Genomic DNA, 26527 nt, shown 5'->3' on the forward strand with positions numbered 1-26527 from the left:
AACAAATAGTGTCATATAATGCTTTATCTCAAGTTCCTGACGGTGTTATCGTAAAAGGTGATTTGTCGAGCTATATTGATTGCAAAATCGAAGATTTAGGATCATTGTCAATACTCTCAATTGAAATCCCTTTGTGATAAGAGTGGAAAGATCCAACCCGAGTATATTAGGGTTTGTGAGAAGGGTTTTCATAATGCAACTTATTTTCTTGAGGATTTTCAAGAACACATCAGAATCATTCTGAGTCGTGTACATGGCAAAAACATGTATCTGGAAAGGACACACACTATAACCAAGGAAGCTATCCATGTTGTGACTGGTTTTTGGTCAACCGGTGAAGTTCCCAAGTTGAGGCAAATTTCTACAGAGACTATAACCACTTTAACCTTGTCTACCTTTGATGGGAGTGCATTTTCTGTTAATAACATTAAGGACCTAGTGGTTAAACTAGCTACTATGGTTATAGGTTACATGATATTCTATTCCAGTAGAATGAACAATGTGCCATCTGCAGTAGTGCATACAACCTATAGAATGATTGTTGTGAACGCAGATTATGACCTATGTGAGGCCATAAGGAGTCAATTGATGTTGAATCTATAGTCAATTAAGAAGGACACTAATCAGAAGTTCAAATTTGGTTAGTTATTGATTAGTTTATTCTTTTACTTTCAGAATTTCGTACCCAGAATTGGTGATATTGAATGGTCTAAAGACCTACCGGTAACTGCTCAGATCAAGAACAACATTAAGGCTGTTAAGAACACTTTCTCTGCTACAATGAACATGTACTTTAATGAATTTAAAAACCAATGAGTATAAGGGTTAGGCTACCTGAAGATGTGGTGAAAAACTTTACTAAGGACATCATTTTCACAGTCACCACTGATTTTTGTCTCATAAAAGCTATCGAACCAAGAGAGGATGAAATGGAAGACATGAGCTATTAAGTCAATTATGACTTATTGATCGGTTATGCTAATAACCTATTGGCATCTCTAGTGGACAAGAAGAAGAAAAGACTGGATACTGTTGAGGAGAAAACTACAAAAATTGAAACCAGTAGTGCTCCACCCAGTAATGTTAAAGGAAAGAAGAAGGCTGAGAAAGCACCTTCAACACCCTCTGTACCTGCTAATACAAGAGTGACACAAAGTGTCCAAGTTAAGAAGGAACCAACACTTAAGGTATACATAAAGAAGCAGACTGGACCAAAGAAGAGAGGCCAGCAACTGATTCTTCGAGAAGAATCTGATGACACTGACACTGAGGAGGAGCCAAAGAAAGTAAAGGCAACTGGCAAGAAGGCCAAACCAGTTGAAGCTACCTTTCAGAGTATTCCCATTAAATCTTTGTCTTACAAGCCTATGACTGATTTTGAGAGAACGGTAAAGACATTAGGAAGGAATAGATTTGATGATGTTAAAGAACGTTTTGATTCATTTAATGAAGATCAGAAGGAATAAATTGTTCAATAGGTAATCAACCATTTGTGTCATTACAATCAATTACCTCATGATCTTAAAAAGGATATTTCTGATTCTTTATATTCTATTCTTTTGACTAAATGGGAAGAAGCTGTGAAGAAAGAAAAATAAATTATTGATAATGTGTTTATTCAATATTTTCCTAATTTGTCTAAAGATGAGTTAATTGAATTGCTTGATAACAACAAAACACAATTTCCTTTTAAGTCAAGGAGATTAAGGTTAATAAGTGGAAAGACACAATCTGTTGAAGTTAAGACTCATCAGATAGAAATGGACATTCAGACAATGTATAAGCAAATTGAGTCCCAATGGGATAATGAACAAGATACTGTGGAAACACTGGAAATGGATGAGGAAGGAATATCGCAAGTTGATATTGTCTATCCTATCAAAAAGAAGGATGAAACTACTTCCCAACTGGTAATTTTGGTTGATGATGTACATGATATGATTGATTTATCTGGGAATATTATTGAACCAGATGAGAAGCCATCGGTTATTACTGTTTCACAGGTTAATACAGTGGATATACCGACAACTCAACCAAGTGTGGATATTCCACCCCCATTGGTAAAAGATGAACAAATAAAAATAAAAAAACCACCTGTTTTACAGGCTACTCAGGAGATACCTACAAAAAAAGGTTGAAGATTAGTCCTCTGAACAAGAAAAGGAGAAAGATCAAGAGAAAACTGAGAAGGAGAAAATTGCTAAACCAAAAGAGGCATTAGTCAAGAAGCATAATGATGATAATGGTGACTCATTAGGAATCAAAGGGCCTATAGATGTTGACAATATGAGTGCATTGGAATTATTGGAGATTGCAATTGTGATGCAATCTAGAGCTCAGAAGAAGAGGCTTAAAGAACAGAGGAAGGAAGCAGAAACCATCCAAACTGCTATAGAAATTTTGTCAAGTCTTCTTTTGGAGACTGCTATAGGGAACTTGTCAGCTCCTATTGGCAAGCTTGGCCAGTTGGTTGTTGATGCCTTTGACCAACTCAAGTCCCTTGAGAAAGTAGCTCAGACTATGGCTGAGAAAAACTACAGGAAGAAAAGAGGTGAACATATAATGAAAGATATTGATACAGAGAAGATTTCTTTATCCGTGAATAAAGATCTTTTGGGAAAAGCTATTGAGATAGGAGGCAGAATTCTAGCCTACACATCTAATGTTTCATTTTTCTATATTGATTTAGTTAAGAGGTGACAAGAGACAAAACTGGAACTGGAAAAGATATGTAATGCCTACATACCTTTATAGGATTCAGTCTTAACTTTTGGTAAATCAGTTGATGATTTGCAAAATTGGTTAGATCTGTATGATTTTGAACAGGCAAAGAGACTCCGATCCCTGAAGGAGTTAAAGAATTTATTAAGACCTAAGGTGGACATCTTTCAATGAGCTTATAAGAATGCAAAAACGGTTTTGGCTACTCCAGAGATGAGTACAATTGATGCAATGGAAAAATTATTTGCACAGATCATGACAACCATAGAGATTACTAAAACCTTACTAGAAACATGGGAAAATGATTTTTCTCAAATGAAGCTTACTTTTAGTAATATTTTCTTGAAAATTGAAGTGAACACTCCTTAGTACAAACTTTTAAGTTTTTGTATATGTAAACTTTTGATGCAAATTTTGCTATATATATATATTTTACTTTTCAATTTGGCATTGTTGTCAAAGGGGGAGTAAAAATATGTATGTGTGTTGTGAAAAATTTGTATGTATTGTTAAGGGGGAGTTGAAATATGTGTACAATTTTTTTTGTAAGCACACTTAGTTGTAAAGTTGTAAAATTTTCTAAGTGTTCCCATCAATGCCAAAGGGGGAGATTGTTGGCTTGATGATGATTGTAATGAATGACTTCATGTGTTGTCATTGATGGAACATGTACACACACACATATGTTCACATTGTCATTGTAATCTTAGACAAACCAGTATTACTTCTAATGGTTTAGATAGTGTCAGCCGATACATGTTGACAACTGGTATATGTAGGAATGACTTGACACCAACTTGGAGATTCAACGAAAACCATTATAGAAGTAAATGGAGGACAATCAGTTTACATGTTGAAAGTGGTTAACTCTATCTGGTATCAGTGTTCCAACTGGTATTCATTGATTGTGTGATGAGTTATCATCAGCTGTAATGAGTTACCCTTAACCGACAAATTTTGGCAGTCATTTGTGATGAGTTATGTTAGATTGTCTAGATACACTGCACCTAGGAAATTGTGATATGATTTCTAAGCCGACATGAAATCTAATGTCTATATAATGACATTATGATGAACTATTTTAAAGATATGATATGATGCGAGCTAGAAGTGTTAAGCTGTTGAAAGCATTGCAAAATATGTTGGTGATGTAATTTTAAGTGAGAAGAAGAGGATCTATTAAAGCAAGTTGTGCTACTTCTAGATCACACAACCTGTTATTTTCTAATCACTAAAACAGTCAAATCCTCTAATCGGGTAAGATTTAACAAGATTCATTGTACAAATCCTTTAACAAGGTGATCCATTAGTTTGAATTTTGAAATCCTCTACTGAGGTTACTCGTAACATGGTACTACCTTTAATATGGTATAGCTCCTAACAAAGCTTTAGATCTTTAACATGATTCGCTCCTAGCAGAGCACTTTTGTAGACCTTAATTGGTCAGTTACCTATTACTACAGATAGTTAACTTGTGAGTCCCATTTCACCGCGGTTTTTCCCATTTGGTTTTTCCACGTATAAACACTTGTGTTAAGGTGGATGCTTTACTTATTGTGGATGATTTAATATCATTTTGGATTGCATGCATAATGTTTAGTAAACTTGTTAAGTATCTCAACCAGTTAGTGTTTAAAGTGGTATTGTTTTTACTGTCACTGATTCACCCCCCCTCTCAGTGATTATAAGTCTATCAATAAGAAATGAAAAGATACATGATTTGATATTTGAGGAAAACAAGAGAATTTAATATAGCTTAAAAGATAATTGTTACATTTAATGAATTGATAAAATAGCTATAGTAAGAAAGAATGGGGAGGGAAAAGTGATAAATGATGAGGAAAAAATAATAAATGCGTTGGCATTTGCATGAAGATTGCATTAATGATATTTTATGTTGTCATTGATGTCAATTGAACTGGTAATGGTATTTATGATATTGTTGTTATTATTGATATTGTCTTGTAACCGGTAGGAAGAGCTTTTTGGAAGATGTTGTAAACCAGTATATAAGTATGTGAGTTGAACTGGTAACCGATGTATAAGGTTAAACCCTTTCTATGCAATGTAACCGGTAAACCCTACCAGTTGTTTTTGTTAAACCCCAACTGATTAAGTTTGCTGAAATGGTTATGTTGGTTTATTATCTGATGTTGAGTGGTAATGATAGTGACACATGTGGTCATTGTATGAAGATAAGTTTAGATTGTTTTGGTGCGTTTGTTTGATTATCTAGGGAATGAGAAAAGTGGATTGCATCTAATGAAAAGTGCATGATGAGTTACAAGTCCAATGAAGCGGTTGGAATTTTCTTGAAGAATGTGTATAGATTGCTATGTAAATCCAATGGTCACACTTGAACCGATTTGGTTGTAATCCCTATGAGAGAATTAGGTATTTCTTGTGTTACCGACCTAATTGATTTGTATTTAAGGTCGATGAAGTTGTTTTGTAAAAGGTGTTGGCAGAAATTAGTTGAGTGTGTGGTTGCCTAACTGGAGAATGGATCTACAGTTTGTGTAAAGGCAGATTGAAGCTTAAAAGGATCTGATCAAGCAAATGTAGTGTTATTCAGACAAATCAAGAAAAACCTATTTTCTTCTAACAATTACATCAGAATTCAAATCCCCTAACCGAGTAAGCTCTAACAAGCTTGGTTACTTCTTAAATCCTCTAACAAGGTGGTCCATTAGTTTGGATTCTCAAATCCTCTACCGAGGTTACACCTAACAGGGTATTTGCTTTTATCAAGGCATTTGTAAATCCCTTAACTGGGTGATTCCTAACAGGATCAGTTCTTAACACGACTTATTGTAAAAGCTTTAAAAGGCTTGGCTCCTAACAGGGTGAACTTTAGAAGAGTTCAGATAGCTATCTTGTCAGTCTCATTTCACCATGGTTTTTACCTATTTGGGTTTTCCACGTATAAACATTTGTGTCATGTGGTGAATGTTTTGTTGTTATGATCTTATAACACATTTGTTGTTATGATTTCACCATGGTTTTTACCTATTTGGGTTTTCCACGTATAAACATTTGTGTCATGTGGTGAATGTTTTGTTTGTTGTGAATGTTTTGTGGTGAATGTTTTGGTGAATGTTTTGTTGATTTGATTAACTACTTAACTATTCTAATAAGGCATGATAACTGGAAGCATTGAGAGATGAAGTGTGTTGATATATGATTAAGAATTTGGATGTTTACAAGATTAAAGTTGTTTACTGTTAAGTTGCTATAACAGTCAACCAATATTCTTATGAGTATTAATCTTGACAGTGATATTTTATTGATAAGTTTACTTTGTGTGATTGAGTTTGAGTTTGGGAAGTTTGTATCAGTTTTTCAGTTTACTGATTCACCCCCCCTAGTAATCTACCAGATACTTATTCTTTCATCATACCATCAATTGGTATCTGAGCGTCTCAGGTCCTCTATAATATAAAGCCTAACTTGAGGAAAACATTTTGTAGATCATGATGAAAAAGGAAGGTTCGAAGTTCAATAGAGAAAACTATAGGATATGGAGCGACAAAACGAAGATTTACATCAAGAGTCTGGGAAGTCAGTATTGGGATCATGTAGAAACCAAGTTTATTGCACCTAATGGAACTCTGACTGATGATCAGAAGAAAGAACAACAAGAAAATCATCAAGGATTGGAGGCTATTATCAGTTCCTTGTCTGATGCTGAATATGTAGATGTTCATGGTGTTGAAACTGCATATGAAGTATGGAAAAAACTTGAAGAGATTTATATCGGTGATGAACATGTTAAGATTGCTAAAGAGGAGAGCCTAAGAGGAAAGTTTGATGACATGAGAATGTCTGAAGGTGAGAATATCCAATAGTATGGTCAAAGGATAAAAGAGATAGTTGGTGAAATAAAGAGTGCAGGAGGGAAAGTGGAAGATGCCATAATGATCAGTAAGGTATTGAGAACCCTGGTATTAGTCTATGCTATCCGAGTTGCAGCTATTCAAGAGATGAAGCCCATTGACAAAACTAAGGTAACTCTTGACTCTATCATTGGAAAATTTACTGCTTTTAAACTAAATGGTTATGATGGTAGTGTACAAAAATCTGAGTCTGCATTTAGAGCTTCTGTCTCTAATCCATCTGTGACAAAAAGTAGAGATACTAGTCATGGTTATAAATCTAGATCCAACAAAGATGCTGATGATGAAGACAACCTAGTGGAACTTGAAGCATTGTTTGCAAAATGACTCCCTAGAGGCATTTGGAAATACAGAGGTAAACTACCTTTAAAATGTTTTGCATGCAACAAGATTGGTCATATAGAAGCTAATTGTCCTAATGGTGAAAATGAACACAAGAGAGACAAATTCAAAAGTATAAGGGTAAAAGAAAGATAGATTGTCTTATAGCGGTTGACAGTGGTATCACCGATGAAGGATCTGATGATGATGCTAGTGAAGATATTGAGTTTGTAGCTATTAAGGAAGAGATATCAGATCAAAAGGCACTAGTGTCCAAGATGGATAACTCTGATGATTGGATCATTGATAGTGGTTGTTCACACCATATAATCGGTGATCGAAGCAAATTTATTTCCTTAAAGGAATTCGATGGTAGTGTTGTTAGATTTGGCAATGACTCACCCTGTATGGTTAAAGGTAAGAGAGTTATTTCTCTTAGTGGGAAGAGAAGTGCTGATGATGTCTATTGGGTTTAAGGTCTAAAGCACAATCTTCTGAGTGTGGCACAACTTAATGACAAAGGATACCCACTGGAGTTTAAAATTGGTATGTGCAAAATCTTTGACAACAAAGGTGAATTGATTGCAACCGAGAAACAAACCCGAGGTAATTTGTTTCATCTTAATCCTAAAGTTAGCAAATGTTTTATTGGAAAGATAGATGATAGCTGGCTTTGGCATAGGATATTTTGTCATATAAACTTTGATAACATTGTTAAAGTGAGCAAGTCCAAGACAGTAAGAGGTCTGCCTCAGCTAGACAAACCGGTTAATGCTCTTTGCAAAGAATGTCAGTTAGGAAAGATGACTTCTTCAACTTTCAAGAGCAAGTCCTTCTCAACAGAGCACTTGTTAGATTTGGTTCATACAGATCTATGTGGACCAATAAGAACAAGAAGCATTCAAGGTGCCAGATATTTCATGATCTTCACTGATGATGTTTAAGGATGATGTGGGTCACATTCTTGAAGGATAAGAATGAAGCTTTTGGTAAGTTCGAGGCATTCAGGGCCTTAGCTGAGAAAGTGAGTGGCAAAAAGATAAAATGTCTGAGAACAGATCAAGGCAGTGAATTTAATTTTGAGGGATTCACTAAGTATTGTGGTGAGAATGGTATCAAATGACAACATTCTGCACCAAGGACACCACAATATAATGGTATCATAGAGAGGAAAAACCGATTAGTGGTTGAAGTTGCTAGGACAATGTTGATACAAGGAGGTGTAGAGAAAACATTTTGGAAAGAAGTTGTAAGTACAACTGTCTACACAATGAGCTGAGTTCTGGTGAAAAGAGATAAGGACAAGACCCCTTATGAATATTGGTATGGAAGATCACCTGATGTTATGCATTTTAAGATATTTGGTAGCAAATGTTTTATTAAAAGAGGTGATTACACTAGCAAGTTTGAAGCTAGGAATGATGAAGGCATATTTCTTGGCTATTCCACCAAGAGTAAGGCCTACAAATGCTTCAACAATCGGACATAGAGAATTGTTGAGAGTGCTGATGTTTGAGTAGAGGAATGTCCTGAAGTCTCAAAAGAAACTAGTTCAGAGAAAAATGATGAAGGTCCTTGCATTTTGCTTTTGGAACCTGAAACTATTAAATCAGAAACCGGTAAAACAAATTCTGATGCACTTGTTCAACTAGAACAAATTAATTCAAAAGAAGATGATAATGAAGAAGCTAAACTTGAAGAGAATGATCATGTTATTCCTAGGTATGTGAGACTAAACCATAGTCCTGAACAAATTATTGGGGATAAGGATGCTGAAGTACTAACTAGAAGGAGAATAAGAGAGAACTCTTGCATGATCTCCACCATTTAACCTAGAAGTGCTAAGGAGGCATTTGGTGATGATCATTGGGTTAAAGCTATGGAGGAGGAATTGGATCAAATTGAGAAGAACAACACTTGGACCCTGGTACCTCGACCGGTAAATAAGAATGTTGTAGGTACTAAATGGGTATTCAGAAACAAGTTAAATGAAGATGGTGTTGTAGTTCACAATAAGGTAAGATTAGTTTGTAAGGGTTATGCGCAAGAAGAAGGAGAAGATTATGGCAAAACTTTTGCACCAGTAGCAAGATTGGAAGGTGTCAGAACTTTACTTGCATTTGCAGCCCATAATAAGTTCAAGGTATACTAGATGGATGTTAAGTCTGCATTTTTGAATGGGATATTGGAAGAAGAGGTATACATAGAGCAACCAGATGGTTATGCTTTGACAGATGAGAAAGGCATGGTATGTAGATTGTATAAAGCTTTGTATGGATTAAAGAAGGCACCCAGAGCATGGTATGAAAGGCTTCATACACATATGATGAAGATAGGTTTTGAAAGAACCAGTGATGATGGTAATATTTATCTCAAGTCTGAAGGAGATGTTCAAATACTGGCCAGTGAAGTATTTGTTGATGATATTATTTTTGGAGGTAATGATGTCATGAGCAACAGTTTTGCAAATGAAATGAAAAATGAGTTTGAAATGTCTTTAGTAGGGGAAATAAATTTTTTCATAGGCTTGCAAATACAACAAATGAAGAATGGTATTTTCATTACACAATCTAAGTATGTGAAAGAGGTTTTGAAGACTTTTGGCATGAGTGACTGTAAACCAGTTGGAAAACCAATGGTTACAGGTTGTAAGTTTTCCAAGGAAGATGAATCTAAGTCTATTGATGAAAAGGAATACAAGTCAATGATTGGAAAATTACACTATGTTATTCACAGCAGACCAGATATAGCCCATGCGGTTGGAATAGTTGCTAGATTCCAAAAAAATCCTAAGGAGACACACCTAATAGCAACCAAGAGAATCTTTAGATACCTGAAAGGTACAGTTGACTATGGATTATGGTATCCATATGGAGGAAACTTTGACTTGAAGGTGTATACAGATGCTGATTGGGCATGAAATATTGATGACTAAAAAAGAACTACCAGTGGAGCATTATTTTTAGGAGGAAGGCTTGTTTCATGGAGTAGTAAGAAGCATAGTTGTACTTCACAATCTACTGCTGAAGCTGACTATGTTGCAACTTATATGAATTGCACATAGGCTATTTGGATGAGGCACATTTTGGAAGGTTTTAAAATGGAAATATTAGAACCTATACAGATTTTATGTGATATTACAAGTGCCATAAATATTTCTAAGAATCTTGTTTTGCACACACAAACCAAGCACATTGAATTGAAGTATCACTTTTTGAGGGAAAAAGTTCAAAGTAAAGATGTTATCTTAGAGCATGTTTCTACCAAGGAGCAACTTGTAGATATCTTTACCAAACCTCTGCCTAAGATTACATGTGAATGTCTTAGAAGTCAACTAGGGGTCGTACCCCTTCATGAAGTTAGTTGAGCATGATGCTGATTGCATCAGTCCCTGAATCACTTGCAGAATCTTAGAAGGATTGATGTAGAAGTGGATGTATTCCACGAGGGGAGCATCAAGTTGTAGTATGTTGTTAATGCACAGTGAAATTTTGACATTACATGTTTTACTTTCAATTTAGAATTGCTGTCAAATGGGGAGAAGAATTATGTGATTGAGGAGAAGAATTATGTGATTATGACAAAGGGAAACCAACGACAGACTGAAGACATACAGAGCATGGTGAATAATTGGTAATGTAATCCAGGATTCCTATTCACCATTCACAACAACAATTAGAGCCGTTGATATTTGTATTGCCATCAATGCCAAAGGGGGAGATTGTTGGCATTTGCATGAAGATTGCATTAATGATATGTTATGTTGTCATTGATGTCAATTGAACCGGTAATGATATTTATGATATTGTTGTTATTATTGATATTGTCTTGTAACCAGTAGGAAGAGCTTTATGGAATATGTTGTAAACCGGTATATAAGTATGTGAGTTGAACCGGTAAGCGGTGTATAAGGTTAAACCCTTTCTATGCAATGTAACTGACAAACCCTACCAGTTGTTTTTGTTAAACCCTAACTGATTAAGTTTGTTGAAATGGTTATGCTGGTTTATTATTTGATGTTGAGTGGTAATGATAGTGACACGTGTGGTCATTGTATGAAGATAAGTCCATATTGTTTTGGCACATTTGTTTGATTGTCTAGGGAATGAGCAAAGTGGATTGCATCTAATGCAAAGCGTGTGATAAGTTACAAGTGCGATGAAGCGGTGATCATGGAGCGGTTGGATTTTTCTTGAAGAGTGTGTATAGATTGCTATGTAAATCCAACGGTCACACTTGAACCAATTTGTTTGTAATCTCTATGAGAGAATTAGGTTTTTTTTGTGTTACTGACCTAATTGATTTGTATTTAAGTTCGATAAAGTTGTTCTGTAAAAGGTGATGGAAGAAATCAGTTGAGTGTGTGGTTGCCTAACCAGAGAATGGATCTATAGTTTGTGTAAAGGTAGATTGAAGCTTAAAAGGATCTGATCAAGCAAATGTAGTGCTATTTAGACAAATCAAGAAAATCCTATTGTCTTCTAACAATTACAATAGAATTGAAATCCCCTAACTGGGTAAGCTCTAACAAGCTTGGTTACTTCTTAAATCCTCTAACAAGGTGGTCCATTAGCTTGGATTCTCAAATCCTCTACGGAGGTTACTACTAACAGGTTATTTTTTTTTATCAAGGCATTTCTAAATCCCTTAACCGGGTGATTCCTAACAGGACTTATTGTAAAAGCTTTAACATGCTTGGCTCCTAACATGGCAAACTTCAAAAGAGTTCAGATAGCTATCTCGTGAGTCTCATCTCACCGTGGTTTTTACCTATTTGGGTTTTCCATGTATAAACATTTGTGTCATGTGGTGAATGTTTTTGTGGTTATGATCTTATTTGTTGATTTGATTAACTACTTAACTATTCTGATAAGGCATGATAATTGGAAGCATTGAGAGATGGAGTGTGTTGATATATGATTAAGCATTTGGATGTTTACAAGATTAAAATTGTTTACTATTAAGTTGCTATAACAGTCAACCGATATTCTTATGAGTATTGATCTTGACAGTGATATTTTGTTGACAAGTTTACTTTGTGTGATTAAGTTTAAGTTTGGGAAGTTTGTATTAGTTTTTCAGTTTACTAATTAACGCCCCCTCTTAGTAATCTACCAGATACTTATTTTTTCAGCATACCATCAAAAGGAAGTTCAAGAGAGGAAAGAGTACCATTGCAAAGGATGGGGATGTTTGAAGAAAGGTAGAATGTGTGAACATAGAATACAAAATACTAATGGAAAAGACAGTAAAATATGCACTAAATGATATTTAGGGAATTGCAGTGTATATATATTTTTTATTACATTTAGCAACCACTTTAACAGGATTTTGATGGGTTAGAGAAAATAAGTTCAAAGCTAAATGGAGTATATTGTAAATACATCTATATAGTCATGAAATATAAATGATACTATTACCATTAGATGCATAACATTCAACATGAATTTTTTTATTTATTTTTGTAAATGGACCTATTCATGTAAATAATATAAAAAGAGTAGTCACTATATCCTATAAAAAAAAACCAAACTAGAATAGATATATGACATAGAAACACAATTATGTTTAGCCAATGAAAAAGCATAATATCTAAATAGATTTTAAAGCATATATTTGACATCACAAAAAACATGAGGGAACTGTTAAAATTGACCATAAATTTTTATTGCTTGTTTTTGGGGAGACATATAGAAAGATCCACTCTACATATGAATAAAGGAAAGATAGCGTGAGAGGGAATTTTAGTGGATACATAAAGAACAAAGTGGAAAAGAAAACATAAACTAGAATTTGGAAACATAAATATAGGAATAAGAAATACCTAATAATGGAAACTAGAAATTGGATAAAAGTCATGAAAACAAGGGTTGTAAGGTGGCTATTCATGCATAAGGCCAATTTAGTATTCTCTTTTAAAATTTTTTGATTTTGAGAATTTTTGGGTCAGTTTCTTCCTTGGGAATGATTTCAAGCTTTCTTATATTGTCATGCTTTCCCTTCTCTCCTTCAGGACTTTGGAATTTTTCTTCTTTGTTCTCCTAGCACCCCAATTCATCATCATTTCTCCATCCAGACTTTCATGTTTAGAAATTTAGGGATTTCAATGACATCCTTTGTTTGTAAAATTTCTAGTGAATCCGTAAATCTCCAAAACATTTTCATATTTCTTGTATATACATTTGAATCCCTATACCCCTACCATTTTGTACCTTGGCACACCAAAATCCAATTCCACAAATACTTGACATTGGACCTTGGAATAATTTAATGCTCAACATTCAAGCATTCTATCTACCTGTATACCTAAGCTAAACGTGATCCTGGTTTGTTATACGTTAGAAATTTTTCGTGTCTTATGAGGAAAAGATCTCAACTACTAGAACATGCTATTATTGAAGAAGGCATTGTATGAGTGAGAAGCCAATTATTAATGGACAATAACTTCTCAATGACTAAGGTAAGCTCTATGATTCAAATACATCTCATAGTATATCTCTAAGTCTCATTGTTTAATGATTTAGTTTCTCATTATCTTTCCTTTTACAATAATCTTTGTTGTAAGTAAACAATGGAAGCAACATATTTTTCTATAATTGAATGAAGTATTTGAAAGAAGTTGCTTAGCTATAGGATCTTCTTGGTCATTAGTATATGCAGCTAAATGAATGCAAGGATATCACTATCTTCTCTGTCTAATAGGGGTCATTCCTCTGCACAAAAACATCAATAATGACATAGCTTCAATGATCATAGACATGATGATCAACCACTTTTTCATATAACTTAGGTCATAATGGTCATATTGGTGCTCATAAATTTTATTGTCCTTCTATCTACCTGTAGATATATGAAAAAGGTGCTCTTGGTTTGTCATCTAGTAGAAAATTTCCTTGTCCTATGAGGAATAGAGTTATCAACTATGAGAACATGCTATTGAAGAAGGCACCATATAGGTAAGAAGCCAATTTGTAAAAGACAAGACCTTCTTGATGACTGAGGTGAGCTAGTGGATTAATTGATTTTTATTTTGTCTTTTTTGTTGGAGTAAAACTCAACCTTAGACGATGTTTGCAACATGATATCATTCTCCCCAATTTTTGGTTTGTTATAAATATGCTATAATATTATTTTCATACAAAACTGTATCGAACTAAAATTTATTAAAATACGCACTCATTCTACGACTACAATTAAGTTACAAATATCACAACAATATGCTATTGTCCCAATAGTAAGATACAAATTACATTATAAGAAGTAGCTTGTAGATGATAAATAGTATGGTAATAGCGAGCAAGTAGGAGGAGGAGGGGGACTAGACAAAACTCTTGATGACTGAGCTATAACCGTTTTAGAGGTTATAGTATCTAGACCAGAGCATGACTCCACCATAGTTTGAAGAGGTGCTGATTTGAGGGAGCACATCAGAGATGAGGGAGATGAGGGTGGGTGGAGGAATGTAGCAAATGCCGATCGCTACAGAGGATGTGGGAAGGCCTAGGTATATCTGGGCATTTGAGGGAAGAGAAGAGGTCCACTGCTTCCAGGCATCGAGAAACATGTGGTTAAGTGGGATTTTTGTTGCTTAGATAAGCTTGAGGATGGTTTAGGTTTAAAAGTCCTTAAGAACATGTCATTTATTTGCATTCAAATAGATTCTCATAGATTTGAAAGGTAATGAACCTTGGAAGATTCTAGTGAGGAATAATATACGATTTGAAAGGTAATGAACCCTAGAAGATTATAGTGAGGAATAATATACAATTAGTTGTTCCTAAACAAGCTAAAATTTCGATGTATCTACCCCTATATGGCTTATTTTTTGGCGGATTCTATTTTTAAGAGCTTATGGAAATATTGAGAACAAGTAAAATTATTGATTAAAGAATGTGATTTTTTGTATCAAATTAGGGGTAAAATATTCCCTTCAAGATCACTATGATGGAACTAATAAAGGCAAGACCTTTGCCTTATTGTGAGGGTTCTCTACTAAGAAATAACTCATAAAAGGAATTAAAAGATTTGATGTTATATTATGAAATTACCAATTGAAATCTTGGGCCTCCCTTTTTATTGATTTTAACCTTCCTCCTCATTTGAGAGCATACTCAATTATGAGTGAAGCATGTAAGGTTATCTAATTCCCTATGAATATTGAGTGCAAAAATAATTTTCTTGATGAAATTGTGTGATAGTTCTAATTTGCATAAAGTGAACTCTAAAATAACATATTATTCTTTGCTTAAAGCCTTTAATATAATTAGACACCTAAATAGTTGTTGGAATCTTGGAATGTCTAATAAAGAATGGTAAAATAAATTTGTCTATTTGGTCTACTGTTTTACAACCAAGAATAGCATATTTCAAGTGGTTATTTATTATGCAAAAATCACCTTATTCTCTGTCTTCTTCTAGTCTCAATCTGTGTGTAGTTAGTAAGAAAGCTAAAAATGTTAGTCATATTTTTTTTATTGTTTTTGTGCTAGAGAAATCAAGAACTTGTTTTGTGTAAACCTTGAGGGTTGGGGGATAAGGGTGGGATCAACTGAAAGAAATTTTATTTGGTTATGCAAATGGTTTGTGGAAAATATTTAGTTTATTTTGGCTCATGTTATCTTCTAAATTTTTGTGGTTTTATGAGAATTTAGGAATGGTGATTTGTTTCGGAACAATAGGTGACTACTTTTTGAGTTCACTAGAAGATTCATTTTCATAACATCTCTGTCCAGCTTACCATAAAAAATGAAGATACGAGTGAGGATAATTATTTGAATTTATCAAAATATAGGATATTGGACATAAAAAAATGAAAGATCAAATATGCAAGACATTGGCCATTCAAAAATACTAACAATGTGTCTTTTTACAAGAAGTTATTTAGAATAGCAAAAAAGATACAATAAATACTTAGCTGATAGCCTGGAGAAAAATATTTGATTTATAGGAGGACCTATTTAAATACTACAAACCATGGATAATAATATACAATTGAACATGTAAGGTCAAATGAAGACATATTTGACATTGATCAATTGATTGGGGGCTATGGTCTTGATAAGAATGGTGTAATTATGAACTTTTAAGAAACATCTGTTATGATTTTTCTACATATATGTAATAACTATCTATTTGGTATAAATTTTGATCATATTTAAATCTATATATAATATACCTTGTGGACCTCGTATGGCTGGTGATATGTTGCATATATGTGTATTTTAGTGTGGTACATTGTCATTTTGTGACCCTTGCATGGTCTATTATGCTACGCTGGTGATTGTTTCTATCATAGCATTCTCGAGTGACACTTCATTGTGCTATAGTCTAGTATTTTCCTAATCATATGATATTTAATACAAAAAGTGAAATAGAGAGCTAGACAAACTAGGGTTTGAAAGAAAAAGAGGGTGAGATATAAAGATAAGTTGAATGGTAAAATAAAATATAAAAAATAAGATGGATTTGGAGAAAAAGGTATATATGTGGTGTGGAAAATATTAGAATCAAGAAAAATTTATATAATTTGAAAGCAAATTGGGAGGAAAATAGGAACCAGGGAAAGCTATGGCTTAGAAAGGGAGTATAGGGTAAGAAATATAAAGGAGTTGTTTCAGAACCATGAAATCGGTAAAATATATGGGATGGAAAGATGAAAGGTATGGAAAGGATAAATCATATATTAGATAAAATTTTGATGAAATTCTTAAAGAATTAAATAACAAGGTCACATAGTAGAAAAAAAAGGAGAATAATCATCTAGTGAAAAATAGTTGCTTACAATTTTTTTATAGGGCCTCCAAAAATGGTTGTAGATGTTACAATGATTTCTAAATCCCATATGATATTTGATATAATGTAGAACCATCGGTATTTAGAAAAATAATTGCAATGAAAGAAACGAATGAGAGAAAGAGAGGCCTTATTTCATGGGGGCTTCACTTGCTAAGCAATATTATATCACATGAATTTATATTGGAGGGTTTAATATCCCAAAAATGAGTGTAGAATATATTGTCTATTGGTGAAAATAGGGGGGTTTATTATTCGAGTTGTGAAAAAAAACAATATTTGGAGAAAATAAGGGGGCTTTCAATTCAAACTGTGTATTGAGAGGGGGCGACAAAAAAGCAGTTTAGGGCAATATTTTTTGAAAATAGGGGGATTCTTTTGTATGCCATGAACACACGTGATATAACCAGGTTCACTAAGTCAAACCCCCTGCCTTATTTATGGATTTTTCATGGTGAATTAACTATAAAATATAACATATTTGAGGCACTAGAAAATAGTTCATCTCCCATTCAACTTTTTTGTTGGGACGATGAAAAATACATGTATCTACCACCTTCAATGTATGGATATAGAAAATTTCTTGTGAGTTAAAGGGAGTCCAAAATTTGCAATTAAATTCTATGTTCAAAAGGGAGCATTGAAGGGTTGCAGTTATAAGCCATGAAAAGATACATGATTAGATATTTGAGGAAAACAAGAGAATTTAATATAGCTTAAAAGATAATTGTTACATTTAATGATTTGATAAAATAGGGTAACCAAGGTAAGAAAGAATGGGGAGGGAAAAGTGATAAATGATGAGGAAAACAAAATGGAGTTCAAGAGAGGAAAGATGACCATTAAAAAGAATAAGGATGATTGAGGAAAGGTAGAATGTGTGAAAGTGGGATACAAAATACTAAATGGGAAATATGGTAAAATAATAAGTAAATGATATTCAGCGAATTGCAGTGCATAATTTCTATTATTGCATTTAGCAACCACTTTAACAAGATTATGATGTGTTAGAGTAAACAAGTTCAAAGCTAAATGTAGTATATTCTAGAGACATCTATATAGTCATGAAATATAAATTATACTATTACCATTAGATGTATAACATTCAACTTGAATTTTAGTTTTATTTTTATGTTTGTAAATGTACCTATTCTTGTAAATAATATAAAAAGAGTAGTCACTATATCCTATAAAGAAAAATCCAAACTAGAATAGATATACGACATAGAAACACAATTATGTTTAGACAATGAAAAGGAATAATATCTAAATAGATTGTAAAACATATATTTGACATCATAAAACACACGTGGAAATTGTTAGAAGTAACACAATAAAAAATTATTGCTTGTTTTTGGGGAGAAATACACAAAGATCCACTCTACATATGAATAAGAGAAGGATAGTGTGAGTGGGAACTTTAGTGGATACATAAAGAACAAAGTGGAAAAGAAAACATATACTAGAATTTGGAAACACAAATATAGGAATTGGAAATACCTAATAATGGAAACTACAAATTGGATAAAAGTCATGAAAACAAGGGTTGTAAGGTGGCTACTCATGCATTGAGATAATTTAGTATTCTCTTTTGAAATGTTTTAATTTTGAGATTTTTTGGGTCAGTTTCTTCCTTTGGCAATGATTTCAAGCTTTCTTATAATGTAATGCTTTCCCTTCTCTCCTATAGGCCTTTGGATTTTTGTCTTCTTTGTTCTCCTAGTACCCCAATTCATCATAATTCTTCATCCACACTTTCCTCCTTATAAATTTGGGGATTTCAATGACATCCTCTATTTGTAAAAGTTCTAGCAAGGCATCTGAACCCCTAAATCTCCAAAATATTTCCATATTTCTCCTGTATATATTTGAATCTCTATAAACCTACCATTTTGTACCTTGACATACCAAAATCCAATTCTACAAATACATGACATTGGACCTTGGAATAATTCTATGCTCATCATTCAAGCATTATATCTAACCATACACCTATGATAAAGGTGTTCTTGGTTTATTATACAATAGAAAAATTCCTTGTCTTATGAGGAAAAGAACTCAACTACTAGAACATGCTATTGAAGAAGGCATTGTATGGGTGAGAAGCCAATTATTAATGAATAATGACTTCTCGATGACTAAGGTGAGCTCTATGATTCAAATAAATCTCATAGTATATCGCTAAGCCTTGTTGCTTAATGATTTAGTTGCTCATTATCTTGTCTTATGTCTTGGATTTAAAGTCAACCTTATGTGAACTTTAGAATGTGGTGTCATTCCACCCATACATTTTTTCTTATACATATTGGTCATGACTTCTTTATGAAAATTATATATAATTTACTTTTTAAATAACTTAATTGATTTTTATTGTCTTTTTTGTTGGAATAAAACTCAATCTAACATATTGTTTGGAATATGATATCATTCTCTCAATTTTTTTGTTTGTTATAAATATGATATAATATACTTCTTCATACAAAATAATATTTGAAATGTTATTTCATCAAACTAAAATTTATTAAAATATGCACTATTTCTTTAAGTACTATTAACTTACAATAAATTACTTAAATTAATGCGTGAATTGTTTAAATTGATTTATAAGGTTAAAATGCAATGTTAACATCCCTAATGATTATGACATTTCTATTAACTATTTTTTTTATATAGTATTTTGGTGACAAATCTCACAAGAGGAGTGATGTTTCATGAATATTAAAACAATGTGTTATTGGCCCCAATAGTAACATACAAGTTATTGTAAAAGAAGGTGGTTGTAAATTACACTATAGCCAAGAATAGTAGTGATGGAGTAGGAGGGGGTCTAGAAAAAGTTCTTGGTGGCAGAGCTATAATCTAAAGTTACTTAATACTAAAGAGTTGAACACTTGTGTTCACCTATTAGGATCAAGGACAAAATCCATTAAATTTTAGACATCAATGGATGAAACTCGATTGGTTTCTTGGATTTCAAGGGATAAAATACCTTTGGATTTGTAAGGGAAACTCCACACAAAGGTTGCATCTACACTTCAAGCTTTCTAGATTTTAGTATTTGGGATTTCAACATTCATAATATTATTTTGACTATAATGGTGATCACTATAATCTTTGTTGTAAGTAAACAATTGAAGCAACATATCTTGTTGTAATTGAATGAACTATTTGAAAGAAGTTGCTTATCTATAGGCTCTTCTTGGTCACTAGTCTAATAGGGTTCATTCCCCTGCATAATAACATCAATAATGACATAGCTTCAATGATCATAGGCATTACAATCAGCCACCTTTTCATAGAACTTAGGTCATAATGGTCATATTGGTGAACATAATTTTTTTGGCCTTTTATCTACCTCTAGACCTATGACAAAGGTGCTCTTGGTTTGTTATATAGTAGAAGTTTTCCTTGTCCTATGAGGAATAGAACTCAGCTATTAGAACATGCTATTGAAGAAGGTACCATATAGGTCAAAAGCCAATTTGTAATGAACAAGACCTTCTCAATAACTAAGGTGAGCTCAAAGATTAATTGATTTTTATTGTCTTTTGCGTTAGAGTAAAACTCAACCTTACACAATTTTTGCGACATGATATCATTCTCCCCAACTTTTGGTTTGTTATATATATGATATAATATATTTTTCATAGAAAACTGTATATAAAATGCATTTTTATGAAACTAAAGTTTATTAAAATACGCACTCAATCTACAAGTGCAATTAAGTTACAAATATTACAACAATATGCTATTCTCCCAATAGTAAGATACAAATTACATTATAAGAAGCAACATGCAGATGATAAATAGTATGGTAATAGCGAGGGAGTAGAAGGAGGAGGGGGACTAGACAGAATTCTTGATGGCGGAGCTATAACCGTTTTGGAGGTCATAGTATCTAGACCAGAGCATGACTCCACCATAGTTGGAAGAGGTGCGGATTTGAGGGAGCACATCGGAGATGAGGGTGGGTGGAGGAACGTAGCCAGTGCCGGCAGCTGCAGAGGATGCGGGAAGGCCTAGGTATATCTGGGCATTTGAGGGAAGAGAAGAGGTCCACTGCTTCCAGGCATCGAGGAAGTCCCCACCATACTGACAAGGAGGGTTGTTATAGAATTGAACCCACACATAGTCGAAAAGTCCCGTCATGAGAGCAGTCCCCAAGTATGCGTCAGGGAATGGGCACTGAGGAGCTGCGGTGACATAGACCTTGTTACCTCCTCCGTAACCCTTGATGTACTTGGCCAGACTTCCCCAGTGCTCGGTGGTGCCCCCCTCAATGTCCAGGTCAATCCCGTCCAGAACAGCGTCTCCCAGGGGCCTGGAGTCGGAATGGCCTCCCAAATAGTTGTCCCACAGATAGGATGCCACGTTGTGGGCATCTGCGTCGCTGCTCAAGTAGTAGCTGCCTGCTCCTCCGCCCAGTGACAGAAGCACCTTCACTCCTCTGCTCTGGCATGCCTTTATATCGCTACTCAACCCACTGCAGCTCCCTTTCGTGTATGGATCGCAGTGCCCCGCCAGATTAATCATGGGTGTCTCTCCGTTGCCGAAAGTAGCCAGAAATGCCAGGATTACCATCTCGTAGTTGCCTGTCGAGCAAGTGCTTCTTAAGCTGCCTTCGTTACCATTCTGTCCCCAGTAAATTACGATGCTTCCTGCTGCAGCTTGCCTCATTGCTAACAATACCATCATCATCACCATAACTGACAATCTCCACCTCTTCATCTCCATATCGTTTCTCCTATGCTCTTACTCAGATTACTCACACTCTTGCTTGCCTTCCCTTCGCACCGTTTCTCTGCCTTATATAGATGCATCTCCCTTCCTTTCTGTGTCATCTCTTTGATCACTCCACGTTTGGGTCGTTGTAGAGTGGGCTGCCCAGACGCCGCACCCAACCGCATTCATATCTTCCATTGGTTCGTTGGAACACGCAGAATGCTCTGGTCGCCTGTCATCAACAAATTATTAATTCGTTTGCTACGTGACATTTTTAGAAGCATACATAAGAATAGCTTATAGACGATAAATTTAAGCATCTATTCCACTGTATTCCTTCCCTTAATATTATTATATATATTATCTTTTCGCTATCTACCTGTATCAACCATGCGCTCTGGGAGCGGTCCTGTTCTGACGAGTCCATGCCAGACTGTTATTCTTATCCAAATTTTACAACCACTAATGTGCGATATTACTTAATTCTTCTTATTTACATAGCTCTTGGAAATCAGGGACAATTATATAAGACCAGGTAAGGCAGAATTACAGTTACTTCCGGGCACGTTGATCGAGAGCATAGATCATATACATAATACGATTGGTGAGATATACGGGTCATGAGATATACGGGTAATGCAAATGAGATATTATAGTATTGTGCCCTCCCTCCGCCACCCCCCTACTATAGTTTAGAAAGGTCAACTAAACTACAACACTATTATATTTACGTCCTCATCTTAGTACTGAAAACATCAGCCCATCCCACTTTACGACCTTTACTCGTTACCTCTAGGTGGGGTAGTCTCGGATAGATATGCGTTTAAATGAAGGATAAGTACACTTTCGAAGGTGTATGGGAGGAAATGGAATCAGATCCCCTCCAGTGCCTTTTCTATGCTATGCGCAACTGTTTTCCATGACTTCAAAGTCTGCTTCTCCACTCGCCCCTTAAAATAGTAGGGCCCTTAGTTCCTCCTCCCCCCACCCTACATAGGGGCCCATCATGCTTCATAACTATAATCCCGAAACTTTAGAACTAATCTGCTGACTACCTTCTTCTATATCCTCCTAAGCTCCCACCCTGGCTGCATAGAATTTCAGGGCAAGCAGTCCAATAGAATTGTAGGGCGAATCATGCCTATAAAATTGTAGGGCTCAGTCTGCAATCAATAGTTGCTTTGGTATTAAATAACATAGTATTTTATGGAGGGGAAAGTGAAAGAGATAAAAAAAATAAAAAAAATGAGTACAATGATATGAAAATATCTTTAAGAAAAATAAAAAAATATGTCACAAATATAAGAAATGCTACTACATATATGATTAATTTTGGTATAATTAATTTATATGAAAGATTATTTATTTAGATGTGATTTATCATAATTGTGTTTTGTACTATTATTTTTTATCACCACATTAACTTTTTGTGAAACAATTGTGCACAATTTGATTTTTTGATCTTTATCATGTTCATTTGATGCCCTTTCCCAAAAGATCAATTCCTATTTTCTACAATTATGATGATACATCTTTCGCAGCCTATAAAGTTGAATTAGCTCTCACCTTTAGCTATATAGTTTTGGTACAATGAGGGGTCTTGATTGATGCAATGCTAAAATGAGTGTGCATATTTATTCTCCATATGGAATTATTTTTCATAGCTAAAGATTCTCCTCTATGCGCCTCTCTTTCTTCATATTTTGTCGAGGAGCCTAGTGGTGTAGACAAAGATGGTCCTCCTTCACATAAGGTTCATATCCCTTCTTTTATATCTTTTTTTCTCGTGGTCTACAAGTGATGTATTTAGTAGGTATAGCATTACTTCTTTATATTTTTGTGATGATGGTGGCAACTCTTCGATTTGTGGTGACTTTGTTTATGATATATTAAATTCAATTACCAATTACAATTTTTTTTTTTTTTTTTTGTAATGGAATTATAATCTTACATGTTCAAATCTTTTTATCATCAAATTACAGTCATGTACACAATATTGATAACTTGATGCATATATTTGGTATTAGATAACTACTAATGCATTCTTCATTGACTTAAATAGGTCATTCTATTTTCTCAAAATATTTTGTTACTAAATATGATGTTTCAACATAGCGAGTATGCTTTGATATAATCCAAAAGGGTATCATCATCAAAAGGTAGACTATAAAGTTAAAATATTATGTTGTTGATATAGCTTAGAATAACTTGAAATTCTTCTTGGGTGAAAATGTCTTGCGTGATAATTTTTTTTTTGAGTAAGCTTCAAGTATGTTTTGTTGAAGTAATTCTTGACGATTCTTTCAAAATTCACACAATAGGTTCTATTGATGTCATTTATGGTGATTGAAAGCTTTCTATCATAGTAGAATATGCCAAAATACTTTATTACCAATATATTAAACTGAAATGAGAAAAATGTAAAGTATATGATAGTATATGGTCATTATTTTTTGACATAATCTTATTACTACCTTAGCCTAATATGAAATAGGGAATTCCAAATGATTTTCACATTATAGTAATTGTAATGTATCCTAGATCATTCAAGACTTGCAAGGAAATATAGGAGAGTTTCTCTTGGGAGAGGTTGAGAGAGGATGATCATACACACAATAGTAAGTAAAATAGCTATCAATATAATGAATGGGAGAATATATTCACACAACTTTTGTTAATTCCAAACTTATCCTTGAGTAAATATTGTGAGAGTGTGTTTATGGAATTCATAATGAGAATCTTTAATCATTAATCATTCTTCCATATTACCTCTTTCTTTAACGTATGAAAAATCCTTACTCTTGCATATTTATTTTTTATGATTTCATCTGTAATAGTAAAATGTAATGTCCCCACCTATACACAACTTCTTACCCTCCTTGCAATAAAAAGAAAATATAAATAACAAAATAAAGAGACACCATGGATCTTAAAATAATCAAATTTATGAGACTTCACAATTTTATGAGGTTTTAGATCCCATGAATAAATGTATTCAATAGCCATGCTATTCTAGTTTGCATCAATGCAATATTTAAGAGATATAAGAAACAAGGGTATGCTTTTATTTATGAACGAGTTATTAAAGGATTATTATTACACCAAGGAAGCCTTAGGTCATTAGTTAAGAGGCACGAGTCTTGGGGAAAGATTTTCATTAACTCAACTCATAGCAGTTTTGGTCACCATCAAAAGAGAGACCTCATTTAGAACGGGAATGAGACTATAGGAAAGACATGACACTTATTACTGTTGGAAAATGTGCCTCAAATTCACATGACAATAGTCCATACTGATCGGGTTGAGTCATGCCGATGAAACAGTATGAAGGATTTTGTGAGCTCTATCGACATGACTCTTGCTGATGTATTCCCTTCTATCAGGCATCGGAATAGCAGGTTTGAAGTCATCCCGATGACCCGACAAAGTCAACTTCGGTCATCGGGGTAACTTCGGCTATCGAAATAACTTGTGCAGCGGTATGCTGATCTCCCGATGAGCCCGCTCTACCAGTCTCGGTTCGGGTCACCTATCGGCTATCGGGTTGACATTCTGAATGTCATTCCGATGTCCTGATGAGCTCGCTTTACCGGTCTCGGTTATTTCGCTTATCGACATAGTGTTATTCTTTGTGTTTTGATGACCCGATGAAGTCATCCTACTGGACTGGCAATGCAGATCGGGATAACAGTTTCGGACTAGTCCGATGAGCCGATGAGTCCTTGTTCTTGGTATCAGCATAGTAGTTGTGTTCCTGTTCCGATGCCCCAGTGGAGATCACTCCTAGCCTTCGGAGATCAGAGTATCTTTTGGAGAGTTATACCGGTGACCCGATGGGGTTGCCTTAGGCGATCAGGTATCATCGGGCCATCAGCTTTACCTTTGAATGTTGTGCCGATAGTCAATGGAGCAGAGACCGACTAGGGGAGCGAGGTCGAACCGAGATCCAAAAGATCAATTCTCAGATACTATGTATGAGACTGTCAGTGTAAATGAATACGAACCGACCCGGTTGTCTACTGCATGTGGGATAGCTATTTTTTTCATGATTGTAGACTAACACAGGTAGATGGTTAGACTTTGAGCCGTTGGGGCTATTACTCTGATGAACCATCGAGTCATTTGGTATTGAAAACCAATGGTAATCCAAAGGTTTAGAGACGAGGATGAAATCTTGAGAGCAGGGGTGCTCTGCGAAGAGTTTTGATCCGATTTTTTGTATGTCTGGAATGACTGTGTAACAGAGTGAAGAAAATCTGTAGATGAGACTATTGTATTGTTTTAACATACTGTTAATAAAGTCAATCATTTATTGGTGGTGGGTTTTTCTCCTGAAAGGGTTTTCCCATGTTAACTCTGTGTGTTATCTCTTTGTGTTTGTTTTTGTGTATGTTTCTTACTTGTGCCATATTCAGTAAATGTGGAAATTTTGTCTACACTAGTGTGTGTCTCCTCTAAGAATTGACATTAGGGAAGTGAATTCCGTACTTGCTTTCCTTACAGGTGGTATCAGAGCCTGTCCCGTTTTGTTATCCTTGTTGGGTTGGGTTGGTTTTTTGTGTTAGTTCTGTCTCAGAGGGAGTTTTGCAGAGTGTCTACTTGTTTTAGAGATTGAAATGGCGAGTACTTCAGGATGCATAGACATGGAGAAGTTTAATGGTTCCACTTTTGAACTTTGGATACTCAAGATGGAAGACTTGCTGGTCGACAGAGATCTGTGGGGTGTTGTAGTTGCAACTTCTAAGCCTTTAGGCATGAAGCAAGAAGATTGGGATTTAGCCGACCGGAAGGAAAGGGGTCTAATTAGGTTGTGTCTGGCTGATTCTATTTTGTTAAACGTCCATGAGGAGAAGTCCGCACATCTTCTCTTGGAGAAGTTGGGTGATATTTATCAAGGAAAATCCTTGGTGAATAAACTTTTCTTAAGGAAGAAATTGTACTCGTTGAAGATGGATGCAGGGACATCATTGGCAGACCATTTGAATGCATTCAACATGGTTATTGCACAATTAACTTCTGTTGGTGTGTCCATTCAGGAAGAAGAATGTTGCATGTTGTTGTTGTGTTCATTTCCT

The 26527-nt window shown here is 34.7% G+C and overlaps 1 protein-coding gene across 1 annotated transcript; it reads right to left on the minus strand.

Moving 5' to 3' along the window:
• Positions 1–20559: 20559 nt before the first annotated feature.
• On the minus strand, positions 20560–21464 carry LOC131031484 (acidic endochitinase-like). Its single transcript, XM_057962611.1, has one exon. It carries the CDS (start codon positions 21462–21464, stop codon positions 20577–20579), a length of 888 nt encoding a protein of 295 aa, XP_057818594.1. The 3' UTR covers positions 20560–20576.
• Between the last annotated feature and the right edge of the window lie 5063 nt (positions 21465–26527).

The sequence above is a fragment of the Cryptomeria japonica genome, chromosome 6 (assembly GCF_030272615.1).
Source record: "Cryptomeria japonica chromosome 6, Sugi_1.0, whole genome shotgun sequence".
Lineage (NCBI taxonomy): Eukaryota > Viridiplantae > Streptophyta > Pinopsida > Cupressales > Cupressaceae > Cryptomeria > Cryptomeria japonica.

Excerpts from the sequence above, each read along its gene's own strand:
- LOC131031484 (XM_057962611.1), bottom strand. The coding sequence starts at position 21,464 with ATGGAGATGAAGAGGTGGAGATTGTCAGTTATGGTGATGATGATGGTA.